Source organism: Notamacropus eugenii, chromosome 1 (assembly GCF_028372415.1).
Source record: "Notamacropus eugenii isolate mMacEug1 chromosome 1, mMacEug1.pri_v2, whole genome shotgun sequence".
In the NCBI taxonomy this organism is placed as follows: Eukaryota; Metazoa; Chordata; class Mammalia; order Diprotodontia; family Macropodidae; genus Notamacropus; species Notamacropus eugenii.
Genome location: NC_092872.1, coordinates 480252452 through 480267080, shown reverse-complemented (window position 1 = coordinate 480267080; position 14629 = coordinate 480252452). Strand labels below are relative to the sequence as shown.

General features: G+C 41.6%; 2 protein-coding genes across 3 annotated transcripts in view; one reads left to right on the top strand and one right to left on the bottom strand.

The window, feature by feature from the left end:
- Window positions 1–10969, bottom strand: part of NUP188 (nucleoporin 188) — a 42481-nt gene extending 31512 nt beyond the window's left edge. For both annotated transcript variants that reach the window (XM_072632632.1, XM_072632633.1), the window contains exons 1-7: window positions 10869–10969; window positions 5825–5879; window positions 5273–5346; window positions 4513–4597; window positions 2976–3056; window positions 2201–2245; window positions 66–158 (exon numbers count right to left, since the gene is read on the bottom strand). In XM_072632632.1, the coding sequence (XP_072488733.1) occupies window positions 66–158; window positions 2201–2245; window positions 2976–3056; window positions 4513–4597; window positions 5273–5346; window positions 5825–5879; window positions 10869–10900 (465 nt within the window). In that variant the 5' untranslated portion in view covers window positions 10901–10969. The remainder of the gene's footprint in view (window positions 1–65; window positions 159–2200; window positions 2246–2975; window positions 3057–4512; window positions 4598–5272; window positions 5347–5824; window positions 5880–10868) is intronic.
- Window positions 10970–11021: 52 nt separating this feature from the next.
- DOLK (dolichol kinase) lies at window positions 11022–13936 on the top strand. Its single transcript, XM_072632634.1, has one exon. It carries the CDS (start codon window positions 11486–11488, stop codon window positions 13070–13072), a length of 1587 nt encoding a protein of 528 aa, XP_072488735.1. The 5' UTR covers window positions 11022–11485; the 3' UTR covers window positions 13073–13936.
- The last annotated feature ends 693 nt before the right edge of the window (window positions 13937–14629 follow it).

The window sequence follows — 14629 nt, the reverse complement described above, 5'->3', positions numbered from 1 at the left end:
ATAGCATATTAGCTACAACAGTCTGAACAATGCCATATAGAGTCAAGAAACCAGGAAATATTTACCCTGTAGGGATGTCTCTCATCCTGGAAATAAGTGAGCAAATGTAAGACACAACGTAGAATACAGGTCCTTTCTTCATAGTAATAATCTGCAATCTGGAAAAGACCAAAGACATCTATATCAATACAGAGGATTATGCCCTAAACTTAGTAGGCACTCAGTAAATATTTGTTGTTCACTGCATACAATGCCATATTTTTCTCAGTGTATGGGTTAGCTATGTTCAACTGCTTTATTCTCTCTTCTTACTCTATCATAAGGGATAGGAGAGGGAGGACAGTAGAAATATGATGAAAAGTATAGAACATATAAAACCAAAAGTTATCAATATTTTTAAAATGTTTATTGCTGATAACAGTTGTGGTTGCAAAGTCAGAAATTACTGTAATTATGAAAGTACAGGTACAGAAGCCCAAGAACCAATGGGGGAAAGAAAGTTATGAGTCCAAAATAAATTAAAACCTTCATGAGTCAATAAGTGAGAAAATGATTAATAACACACACATTATCTGCAAACAAAGTCTTTGGCATCAGTTCTCAAATACAGAAAATCTAAGCAAACCTGAAAGGCATACAGGACAGAAAAGCAGCAGAGCCTATGATGGCCATCACAAGAATAAGATGGATATTTATTTCATCTAACTGGAAGCAAATTCCTAGGTGTAACTTTCTCATTAGCTACACCTTAGGGTGTAAGAACCTGCTTCAGAGTTACATAGTCAAATGTCAATCCATTTATTTATTATTTGTTTTATTTATTTATCTTAAGTTTTCAGCATTCACCCCCACTGAGAAGGCAAGCAATTCAATATAGGCTATAATATGTGTAGTTTTTTTTTTTCTCTCTCTCTTTTTTTTTTTATTTAGCTTTTAACATTCATTTTCACAAAATTTTGGGTTCCAAATTTTCTCCCCTTTTCTCCCCTCCCCCCCCAAATGCCAAGCATTCTAATTGCCCCTATGACCAATCTGCTCTCTCTTCTATCATCCCTCTCTGCCCTTGTCTCTGTCTTCTCTTTTGTCCTGTAGGGCCAGATAGCTTTCTATACCCCTTTACCTGTATTCCTTATTTCCTAGTGGTAAGAACATTACAGTTGATCCTAACACTTTGAGTTCCAACTTCTTTAGCTCCCTCCCTCTCCACCCCTTCCCTTTGGAAGGCAAGCAATTCAATATAGGCCAAATCTGTGTAGTTTTGCAAATGACTTCCATAATAGTTGTGTTGTATAGGACTAACTATATTTCCCTCCATCCTATCCTGTCCCCCATTACTTCTATTCTCTTTTGATCCTATCCCTCCCCATGAGTGTTGACCTCAAATTGCGCTCTCCTCCCCACGCCCTCCCTTCTATCATCCCCCCCCACTCTGCTTATCCCCTTATCCTCCACTTTCCTGTATTGTAAGATAGGTTTTCATACCAAAATGAGTAGGCATTTTATTCTTTCCTTTAGTGGAATGTGATGAGAGTAGACTTCATGTTTTACTCTCACCTCCCCTCTTTATCCCTCCACTAATGAGTCTTTTGCTTGCCTCTTTTATGAGAGAAATATGTGTAGTTTTGCAAGTAACTTTCATAACAGTTATGCTGTGTAAGACTAACTATATTTCTCTCCATCCTATCCTGCCCCCCATTTCTTCTATTCTCTCTTTTGACCTTGTCCCTCCACAAGAGTGTTTACTTCTAATTGCTTAAATGTCAATTTAAGGGGAAAGTTTTTTGAAAGCAAAGGTGTTGCTGGGGCGCTGAATGAGAAGGGGGAGAGGGAGAAGACAGGAGAGAATAAAAAAATGAAAATTATTCTGATGGGCTTAGGACTGGAGAGGAAAAAAACAAACCAACTAAGGAATCATAATTTAGAGTTGAAAGGAACTTTAAAGATCAATCAATCCAACTCCCTCAAATCCATAAGCATGCTCTTACCTCCACTGGAAGGACTCCTCTTCCAAAAACACCCACTTTTAAAAGTTCTCTTATTTCACAGATGAGTTAGCAGATTCCTTCACAAAGAGCTCATACCTTCACTAATGGTAAACTAGGGTCCAGGAAATGGTAGGAATCCAAAATGTTGAGGACAATCAAACTAAAAACTCTGACAGCCAATTTTATTAAAAAGAATGAAAACAGTTACCACTGACCTTCAGGATCAGAGCCTGGCTCTGTCTCTCATCTTGCAGTACTGTCTATAAAAGAAATGAACATGAAATCTTATAGGTAGCCCTCACGTAGTACCAAAAGCAATGCCAGACAATGAGGATAACTTTAATTTATTTCTTAAAAATAACTTTTGTAATCATCAACTTGGCAATCCTAGAGAACATCTTTTTATCCTTAAGTATATAAGGGTATACTCCACTTGCCTCATCAACCCATGGGCTTCTTTCTATACCTTAAAGTCCAAGAAATGGATCTCAGCTTGAGATATTGTAGCATTTCTGAAAGCTTAAACTATTTCCTTAAAATGATTTAAATTAGATTCCTTCCATGACATGCAACTAGTAGTGTCTGACACATTCCATACAACTGCTGCCAATTTCCTAAACTATCTAGTTATGTAGTTATGGTTACCACCACCATTGTTGTGGTACTATACCTGATGAGACTGCAACATCTCTACAATTGAGTAGATAGTTTTCAAGGGTTGGGGCAGCTAAAAATTCATCATCTTGTAGGCAACTGGCAATGAGTCTCTCTGACCTTAGCTAGGGCAGTCCTTGGACAACAGACATACAATCCATTACTTGGCCACATTCAAATCTTTTGCAGGACCTACCACAACTTGTACTTCACTAACACAGTCTCTAATTACCCAGGGTCACATCCATTCTACAATAAGGCATCAGAGAAGAACTTTAGTGAAGACTGTCAGAAACAAGAGATAACGAAAGATTAGAAATGGACATAACTACAAACCTTTAGTGAGTCCCGGGTTCCCCTATAATCCTCTTGAAGGTAACACTGAAGTAACTGCACACTCTGCTCTTCATCAAGGCCCTGAAACAAAGAGAATATATGACAGCATATTGAGAACAGCATTTCACCAAAGAAACCACAAAAAGAATAATAACAATAACATTTAAATAACACTTATTACACCCCAGGCACTGCGCTAAGCATTTTAAAATTATTTTCTCATTTAGGCAGCTAGGTAGCACAGTGGGCAAGAGCACTAGACATGGAGTCAGGAAAACCTGAGTTCAATCAGTCTCAGACACTTACTAGCTCTGTGGCCCTGGGCGACTCACTTAATCTTTATTTGTCTCCTGTTTCCTATCTGTAAAATGGAAATAATAGTGGCCCCTACCTCCCACAATTGTTGTGAGAATCAAAGGAGATAATAATTGTAAAGGACTCAGCACAGTGCCTGGAACATAGGAAGTGCTATATAAACATTAGCTATTATTACTGTAGTTAGATCCTCACAATAACCTTGGGAGGTAGGTACCATTGGTATCTTCATTCTACAGATGAAGATAACTGAGACAAATGGAGGGTGACTTGCCTAAGGTCACACAGCTAGTAAGTATCTGAGGCTGGATTTGAAATCAAGTCTTTCTGATTCCAAGTCCAACACTGTTACCTAGAAAAATCAGGGATGGTGGCACATGCCTGTAATTCCTGCTACTGGAGAAACTGAAGCAAGTAAAGGCCTTGAGCTCTGGATTTCTGAACTGCAGTAGGACTAAAACCAATGGGATGTCCACAATAAGTCTGCACCCACATGGTAACCCCTTGGGAGCAAGGCTTCAGCAGCAGTCTGCCTATGGATAGGAAAATGAGTCCAAGCTGGAAAAAGAGCAGGACAAAGCTTCCAAGCCAATTAGTAATGGGTCTATGAATGGCCACTGTACTTCCAGTCTGGGCAAGACAGGGTAACCCAATCTCCTTCCTTCCAACCACCCCCAAAATGAATACAAAACAGGCCAGGGTTTGTTCTTTGGAATGAACAAAAGCTATTAACAACCAATGAGCAAACTTCCATGAGATTTTTTTTTTTTAGAAGACCATAGATCATGGGACACAGATACTGTTCTCTTTCAAGAATTTAAGGAGACAAGGTTCTACTATTCAACTGTTCTTTTGTCTTCTTTCTTCAAGCAAAATATTCTCTTTGTAGCATTATATGAATGTCAAAAACAATTTTGTTCCTCTACCCAGAAAATTTAAATTGTAGCAAGCAAGTCAATTGTTAAAAAGTACAATTATTAAAAGATGTAATATTCTTCATTTCTGAAATTCATATTAAATTGATACTAACTATAAACTAATCAACCTAAAGATCAAATAATATATATGCTCAGACAGTGTCCTTGAAACACAATAAATAGAAGAAGTAGGCTATAGTTGGAATTTTAAGCTCAAAAGTCTCAAAGTTGGTTGTTTTCTGACACACAGATATTCATGCAAAATCTACAAGAATATTTTGAAACTAAGGTTGAACTTTTCTCACCAAAAATTTGCTGATTCTCAGCCCAAGCTCCTTCAGCGGTGGAGCCACATCTTTATTAGCTTTGACTTTTTCTGCTGAACTTGCACTATGAAAAAAACAAAACACTTTTACTCATTTTCTACTACTCTTATCGACAAAAACACAGCTGGATATAAAATACAACCTACTGAGAGAAACAAGTTTCTAAATTAGCACCATCTCTCACATACAAAGGAGTCAAGCACACTAGAAATACTATTAAATAAAACAAAACAATCCACCTAAATAATACCTATCACAGAAATAATGCTGGTGCTTCTATCTCACCTGATAGAAATCAAAACTCATTTGTATAATTAGATTTTTCTTTAAGTAAAAATTATTTAATTTCAAAGCATCGTCAAATCAGTCATCCTGTGTGTCAAATGAATAAAATATTAAGTGCTTTCTATGTGCAAAGCACCGTACTAAGTGCTAGGCTCACAAACAAAAAAGTAATATATTATGCAACGTATAGTCTTAGACAAATGAGAGATTTGCCTGAGAGGTAATGTGATTTACCGAGAATTACAAAGCTAGCATGTATCAGGAAGCAAGATCATAAATTTTGAGTTTGAACCACTTCTTCCTGATCTCCAGGACAACTCTCCATTTCTACCTCTATCCCATGTTACTTTAGCACAATGCCTGGTACAAAGGAAGCACGTAATGAATCCTTACTGACTAAGTGCTTGTCATAAAATACTATGTATAATTAAGATATTTTAAGAATATACCACACCTGGGAGGTTTGTAGTAAGAAAGTCCCTCTAGTAGCCGCTGCCAGTGTTTATTCAACTCTGACTCGATCTGATTCTGAAAAAGTGCAAAGCAATAATACATCCACAACATCATATTTATTTTTAATGTATCACCTGTCACCAAAGGACCAGAATGAAATACTTTTTAACTGAGTATGGACAAAGATTATTTCTTACAGACCACAGCCATTATGATTTAAAGGAGCTACTCAGTCAGCCAGAGTGTACAAAGGCCACAATGACAAAGAGAAAAGAAAACGTATGCTGGGGTTAGAAAAAGACTTGATTTCCCCTAAGAATATTCTTTAGGATACAAAGAAAGCAAATTTCTCAACTTTCCCCAGCAAACCGTCCCCCCTGCACTAAAAGTCAAATAATACTGTTATCCTTTCTATAGAGAATCATTTGAGCTAAGAAAGTGTGGAAGCCAGAGTGTTAACAGGTCTATATGAATGAAGTAGAGAATGAGTGATACCGGTGAATATTTTAAGAAACTTACTAGTTTCTTACTAGTTCTTTACTAATTAACTTACTAGTTCTCTCAGAGCTGATCTTCCAAGCAGAATGGTCCACAGTTCTCTACTGCTCCTGGATAAAGAGATAAAATCAACAGGTAATTTTTGCTATTTTCAACTACAGAAGGCAAAGCAGGTCACCTGAACAAAAAGTTCAAAATGTACTGAAACCAGTTTTTAATTGTGACATTCAGAATACAAATAAAACAAAATATACAAGTTTTGATGCTCTGAGTAATACTCAGCTCTTGCTAGAATAAGACTAAGTTTTTGGATGCCTTTTTTGTTTAAATTGAGACTGCTCCATACTAGGATGCGGCCCTGGCTTATACCTCTATCTGGTTCCTTCCAGGAACATTCAACAACCAATGAAAAATAAGACTGGAAAAGGAAACAATGTGTGTAGGGTTCTATTCAATTCTGGAAAGCAATATTAATCAAACTGTAAATCCATTATAAAAAATTTAAATTTAAAAAAACCATTATAACCGCAGAGTCAATTGTAATAGGGGAATCATGTTGGTTTTATCTTTTTTTGGTTCAGACGTGTAATTTCAATTCTTTGGGGAATTCCCAGTATAGAAAATTCTACCAAGATAGCTCAGCATCTGTCCATAACTTATAACTGAGAAATTGGCATTGAGAGCTCAATCTATGTTAGTACAGCTAATATGTGTCAAGAAATGGACTAGAACCTGTGTGTTCCTTACTCTAAGGCTAATTATCTATCCATATTTCATGCTTCCTGTCACTGGTTCTATATCTCTTGGAAATACCTCCTTTGGTCATTCAGGAAACATGATTTTTCTTTTAAACTTCTTAGAATTAGGGAACGAGACTAGACCCTGTCATGCAGGTCAGCACCTTTGCTACAAATTTTAGTCTCTCAAGAATGTTGCCTATAAATCTGAGAGGTTAAGTGTCTTGTTCAGGTTCACAAAGCCAGCATGTATCAGAGGTGGGATTTTAACCCAGGCCTTTCTAGCTCCTAAGGCCAGCTCTCTACTATACCACTTTGCCACCCAATCTAGAATTAAATTTTAAAATGTGTCCTACAATACTGGCCTCTCTGGAAGCCATACGAAGAGGGGAAAAAAAGAGGTTGGGAACAATATTTTTATAAAAGCTTCCTGGATCAATGCATGGGTTGAATAATGTGTCTTACTGTCATCTAAAGATTATCCATCCTAGCTAAATTTAAAGGGGCTCACCACCAGGAGGCTGGCCATCAAAGTGATACGATTCTCTGACAACAGCAACTCACTTAAACTTCTACTAAGGTGTGGAGAGCTTGTGATTTATATTGGTAAAGGAAGTACCCACATGGGTCACTGAAATATAATATAAATGATAGAAATTTATCTTTCCAGTCTAAAAACCAATTTTCAGAATTCTCAAATTAAGGAAATCTGAAATATATCTAAAAAGTCTGTATTTGGTTCCTAAGGGCTGATACTTAGAAAGACAAAGAATCAGATATTACTATCTCTTCCCCTCACTGAGCTTTCTGTACAAGAAGCACTCCCAAATTCATTGCTCAAAAATAATTAGAAGAATATTAACAATAGCTGACATCTATACAGTGAGTTTAAGGCTGCAATACATTTTATATACATTAAATTATTTGTACCTCAGAACTTTGTGAAGCAGGTATCACAAGAATTATTATCTCCCATTTTAGAAATGAGAAACCTATGACTCAGAGAGATCAAATGACTTTAACCATGGTCATACAACTATTAAGTGTTTGAGACAGGATTCAATCCCATGTCTTCCTGACCCCAACTCTAGCATCCACTCCACAACTCCACACTGTCTATCCTATTAGTAAAATATAGGTGTACCTTACATAAGTGTTTTACAAAAGAAACCCCAAATCTCCTAGCTTCTAAGCCCAAAATAAAACACTCTACGTGACATATCACACATAAAGTCATAGAAACATGGACCCAAAGCTGGAAGAGACTCAGAGGCCATCTAGTCTATATCCTTATTTTACAGATGGGGAAAATGAGACCCAGAAAGGTTAAGTGACTTGCTTAGGCTAGACACAGTCAGCCATTTAAACACAGGACTTTGGATGCTAAAGTTATGGGATACAAAAATTATCTTCCCTAGAGACATTCATCCGGCTGAATACTTTAGGTAAGTCTGCTTGAGAGCTGAGTTTCTTCAGTTCTATAAACTAAGATGCAAAACTGGGATACAGATATACAACTCTGATGATGTAATTTTTTTTTTTTTAACAGACATCCCACAGGGACAATAAATAAAAGACGTCTACTGATTCTCATGAGTCCAACGACAGAGGCATAAACTGAGATTCAAGCTTAGCAACAAAAACCTTTTAAACAGCAGTTCTATTTTTGTTTACAGTATATATACACACAGCTTGGCTTTTTGCAAATGCATTAGCTAAAGAATAAAAGGGATATAAGAAAAACACCAACAATTAACTGATTTCTACTCAATCTCTGGGTTGCTTTCCCAAGAGAAAATTTCTGAACAGGATAAATTTAGAGCTGGAAGGGACTTCAGAAGTCATCTAGTTTAATGGTATCTTCTTGATTTATATATACATCTCTCAAGGAACTCAAAGTAACTGACATCTCAATTCTTTTCACCTATAAGACCTTGTTATGAAAATCTCTAATGGTGAACTAATTGCCTTTTTATTATACTTGGGAGAAACTTTAGAATTAGTACAATAATTTATCTAAAGGACTCAGTGACTCAAAAGCTACCAGAAATACAACCTAGGGTTTTCAACTTTTAGTCTAAAAACCTAGACATTTTAAGAAGGAGTTGCAGTATTTTTCCTGAAAGGGGGCTTATCTTGAACAAGGAGAATGGAGAGCTGACTCTAATACAGACCACAAGCTACTCTATGACTAGAAATACATTCTATTGAGTCAGTGGTATTTACTTCTAGGTTTCTTATATGAGTCTGATAGGTAGCTCATTAGGCAACTAGGTGGTGGAGTAGATAGAGCTCTGTACCTGGAGTCAGGAATACCTGAGCTCAACAATCCAGTCTCAGACACTTATTAGCTGTGTGACCTTGGGCATGTCATTTAACCCTATTTGCCTGTTTCCTCATCTGTAAAATGAGCTGGAGAAGGAAATGGCAAGCCACTCCAGTATCTTTGCCAAGAAAACCCTACATGGTGTCCTAAAGAGTTGGATACAACTCAAACGACTAAACAAGGTAGTTCAGTGGTAACTCTCTTACCTATTTTTAATAAAATAGCATGCCTTGATCTACAAGGAAACTTTGAGGTGTCTGAAGCACAACTTTAACACCAAGGCTCTGCAATAGTTATGAAACATCAACAAAGAGGATGAAGGAATCTTGATCTTGACTACTGTAACATCACACAAAAAAACTAAAGAGGGTAAGACAACTGCCACAAAGTCTCTGACATAAATCCTGCACAGAGGGCTGTGCAAGAGAAGGTTCCATGGCTAAACTTCCCCTTTTATGCACTTCCACATTCTGATTTGTATTACAATTATCTGAGTATAAGTCAGCTTCCTTGATTATTTCGTCCTCAGATTTTTCATAGAACTCAATATGGACCTCTCCTTTGCACTTATTAAATACACTATGTATTATCTACTACTAAACTAAACTTTCTAGAGGCAGGAACTATGCCATTCTTTTCATCTTTTTTACCTCTAGAGCTTGGCATAGCACCTTGAACATAGAAAGTACTGACACCCCCAAGAGGATATGAATCAAGAGCTGTAGAAGGAAAAATCTATATCAGGGATGCAACAAAACGGCCAAAAGATCCATGATCTCGTAAGAATGAGAACTTCCACCTTCAGTAAAGATTCCTGGGTATGGTGATCTACTCAGGAAGACCTTAAACTCTTTCTTAGCTGTATGTCCTTGGGCAGATCATTTCACCTAATCTATAAAATGAACGGACTGGACCTTCGACAGGCCCCTTCAAGCTCTTGATCTATGATCTCAAACCCCTCCTCTCTTTCCAGCACAACATGATGAATGGGTTTTCTGAGTTGCAATAGCTGAAAAAAAAAATTCATCCCCTGGTAGCCAAACCTTTCTGAACTTAGTGAGGGCGGTACTCTGATAGCAGTCTTACCGCAGTCCAGCAGGGTTCACAGATCGTGACCTAAACGCTACCTCCTTCTACAGACGAGGAAACTGAGTCTCAGGATGGCTACATGACTTAAGGTCACACAGTAAGCCTTCTCTGGCCGGACAGGCGCTTCTTTGTACAATGTCAGTTCCAGTCTGGCGGCCCCTTTCAGTTCTACAGGAATTAAAACCACCAAGAGAAACATTCCAGCGCCTTCTATGGAGGAATCAGCCACACTCATGGGGTCAAAGATCCATCTACCTGTCTTTGAGCCGAGTTCCTGAATAAATGTCCCTCTCTTAAAACCCTTCCCCAGGGCTGAAGAGCCTCCCCCGGCCAAGGGAGCCTTGCACGGAACACGTGGGTTCAATCTTTCTGCACTTAACGCCAGTTAAGATGAATCTCCTCTCCCCGGCCTTGCACAAAACAGCGTCTCAGACAAGTCTGCAGAACTAATGAATGAATCTGCCGACGCCTGCCGCTCCTGCTCGGCCGCGGAGAGGGCGGCTCCCCACTACAGGCCTGCCCCAGCGCGCCGAGCGGGGGAGGCAGGGGCGGGGGCGGTTCCAGGAGCAGGCCACGCCCCCCGCGGGAGGGGCAGCCCCAGCCTGCGGGAGTCCGGGGACTGCAGCACCAGCGCGGGGAAAGGGGAGGAGGGATCTGGCGTGCGCGCTCACACACCAAGGGAGGAGGGGCTGCTCGCGCCTCGGCCGCCCCACTCCCCCGCCTCCTAGTGCCCCTCCGCGCGCTGGGGGCCTCGTGCCTGGGACGGGGGCCGGTTGGAAAGTAACCGACTCGTCGCCCGCCAACCTGGCCCCACCGTCGCTGCCCTCGGCGCCGGTTCCTCCACTCCCTCTATATTCGGCCTCTCTCCGCCTCCCGCCCTCCATTCACCCCTGCTCCCTCTCCCCACACTCCCCCTCCAGCCAGCATCAAGAATTCCCGGCCCGTACCTCACACAGAGCCCGCCGGCGGCAGCCGCCATCTTCGCGTCCCCCCCACGTGACCGCGCGGTAGCCCGCGCGCTGGGCCGCCTGCCTCACGTGATCGCGTAGGGGCGTGACCGAAGAGTCAAATGGAAGGAGTCGAACGGTTGGACCAGCCTCCGCTGTTTAGGCTGGCCAGGCGTCTGTCACGTGACCTTCCGGGCTTAAGATGGCGGCTCCCAGGGAGGTGAAAGCCCTCGTTTGAGGGCAGAAGACCGAGTGGGTGAGGGCCAGGTAGTGCTGGAGCTGGATCTCTGACAAGGAGGTGGGAAAAGGGAAGGTGTGCCGGCTTCGCGGCTGCTGCCGGCGAGGTGGCACCCTACATCATCTCCCCGAGTCCTGAAAGGGGATGGAGAGGGGACAGTGAGTCTCCAGCCTACTGTGGACACTGGGGTCCCTGACACGTGCCCTCCCTCGGGGCTGTCTGACGCAGCGCGCTCTCCCCAAGCAGCTGCCAGCCCGTCGCCCTTTTTTTCTTTGTGGCAAACCCTCAGGCTTCTTCTGACCTTTTCATCCATGATCCAGAGCCCCCCCCACTGTGGAAGGGAAACGTGGCAGCGCCCATCCAAGCTGAGGGTGGTCGAATGGCTGCAGCCATGACGAGCAGAGCCGCGCTGGGGGAAGCCGCCATTGTGTTCGCGGTGGTGCTGAGCATCCATGCCTCGGTGTGGGACCGCTACTCCTGGTGTGCCGTGGCCCTGGCTGTGCAGGCCTTCTACGTCCAGTACAAGTGGGACCGGCTGCTCCAGCAGGGGGCTGCGGTCTTCCAGTTCCGGACCACAGCTAACAGCGGCCTGCTTCCGGCCTCCATGGTCATCCCTCTGCTGGGGGTGGTGATGAAGAGGCGCTGCGAGGGTGTGGGAAACGTCTACTTCGAGCGCTTCGGCGTTGTGGTGGCAGCCACCGGAATGGCACTGGCGCTTTTCCTGTCCGTGTTGGCACTGGGCATCACCAGGCCAGTGCCCACCAACACCTGTGTCATCTCTGGTCTGGCTGGGAGTGTCATCATCTACATCATGAAACACTCGTTGAGTGTGGCAGAGGTGATTGAGGTCCTCGAGGTCCTGCTGATCTTTGTCTACCTCAACATGATCCTACTGTATCTGCTACCCCGGTGCTTCACCCCAGGGGAGGCATTGCTTATCCTAGGGGGCATCAGCTTTGTCCTCAACCAGCTCATTAAGCGATCCCTAAATGTTATCCAAGGCCGAGGAGACCCTGTAGACTTCTTTCTCCTGGTGGTAGTAGTAGGGATGGTTATCATGGGTATCTTCTTCAGCACATTCTTTGTCTTCATGGACTCTGGAACCTGGACATCTTCTCTTTTCTTTCATCTAATGACAGGTGTGCTGGGCCTTGGTGTCGTCATGCCCTGGTTGTACCACCTAATCCGGGAGAACCCCTTGCTCTGGCTTTTCCAATTCCTATTCCAGTCAGAAACTCGTATCTACCTCCTGATCTACTGGTCTCTGCTGGCTGCTTCAGCCTGCTTAGTTGTGATGTACCAAAATGCTAAGAGATTATCTTCTGAGTCAAAGAAACATCAGGCCCCCACAATTACCCGGAAGTATTTCCACATCATCGTAGTGGCTACTTATATACCAGGACTTATATATGACCGACTCTTACTGTATGTTGCAGCTGTGGTCTGCCTAGCTGTCTTTATCTTCCTTGAGTATATTCGCTTCTTCCGAATTAAGCCCCTGGGCCAGACTCTGAGAAACCTGCTCTCCCTCTTCCTTGATGAAAGAGACAGTGGCCCCCTCATCCTGACTCACATTTACCTGCTGCTGGGCATGTCTCTCCCTGTTTGGCTATTCCCAAGACCTTGTGCCCCAAAGGGTAGCGTGGAAGGAGTTGGGGCTCTGGTCCCTTATGCAGGAGTGCTGGCTGTGGGAGTAGGTGACACCATTGCTGCCATTTTTGGCAGTACAGTGGGGGAGATCCATTGGCCAGGAACTCTGAAGACTTTTGAAGGGACAATGACTTCCATATTTGCTCAAATCATTTCTGTGGCTTTGATCTTAATCTTTGATAGTAGGGTAGACCTTAACTCCAGCTATGCTTGGATTTTGGGGTCTCTCAGCATAGTCTCCCTCCTGGAAGCCTACACTACTCAAATAGATAATCTTATCTTACCTCTCTACCTCCAGATTCTGCTGATGGCTTAGCCTTCATGCAAGGATCACAGGAGGAAGTAAGTTAAAGAGAGACATATGGCCCATAGTCAGCATTTAGCCATTTGGGTATGATAGGTCAGGTAGTGAAAAGCTGATTCACTTTTGCAGTAAATTGAGATTTAAAATAAAATCAAAGCTGCCCTTGCATTTTAGCTCTGTTGATTTGAAAATAAGGTAACATTTCAGATGAAGGAATTGGAAGGACATACCAGTGAGGGTTTCCAGTGGAAGTGCATTTTTTTAACACTTAATTTTTATTTCATTTTTCTCAGTTATGTGGAAGCACATTCTTCACGGTGATAGAGCCCATTTAGACAGCGGAAGATGTGTTTTGAGAAATCAAAATCCAGCCTTGAAAAATAGCTTCTCATGGTGAATAATTAATTTATATCTAATAATTTAGAGAATTGTGAAAACTGGATTTTGTTTACTAGGCTTGATTTTGTAGAAGAGAGTGAAAGGAGAAGCTTTTTGTAACATTTATGAGAATGTTTTAACTGGGTAAAGGGGGAGAAGAGTGCAAAAGAGTGAATGAGGAAATAGTGGAGCTAATGCCATTTATTTTTTCTAAGTGGGCCATAGTGTGCCATGTCAGAACTGGATTAGTATAGGTGGTTACTTGGAAATTAGGAGCCCCTAGGGGTGGAAGTGGGTAACAGAGGAACTAAGAGAAGATACTAGAATAGATATTGAGGGTCAATTGTGGAGAATGTGAGAAATCGGGGAGTACTCTATATCAGAGATCCAAATCACAGGGCTGCATGCAACCCAAAATACTCCTGAGTACCGCCTGAACCAGATGAAAATATAATTGGGAAATATTTAACAAAATAAATAAAAATGCAATAAAACATAGATGATGTTAAAGCATGATTTTCTAAGTCAATATGCAACCCACAGGGATCCTTATGTACAGTTTAGTGGTCCTTGTTTCTATTTGATTTTTGACACCAGTGTTCTAGAGCTGTGCTTCCTGACCTAAATGATCATTGTGAATCATAAACATTGGGAACCCTGAACAGTAAAATAAATAACATCCATACAGAGCCTACTGCAACCTCTTTAGCAACTCAAAGGATAGGGGACCATGAGGGAGGGAGGAAAAAAAGTCAGGGAAAAGGAAACAGCTTTTTCAAGATTATAGAATTTAAGAAACATGATCTTTTTATAGTAAACATTTTGCTGACAAGAAAAACTTCGCCACAAATCATTACTTAATAAATACTGGTTAAAAATGGGAATCTAACCATCACTTATAATTTTTCTTTACTTACCACTCCGGCATCCCTTGTAGAGCTTCTCTCCCTTCATACCTGACTACCAGAGATGTCAATAGGAGGGGATAGGGCAAGCTGAGAGTATATATGAGACTTAGAGACTTATAGCTTTCCTCCTGTTCCAGCTCCAGCAAAATACAGTATCTTTGAATTTATCTTAATTCAAACAGGAAGGATCCTAGCACAGAAGGGACCAAGTTTCTCAGGACAAGAACTATGGGGTGGTAGAGGGTCCTCCCCTAAGAATTCATACTAGGACCAAGAGAGCTAC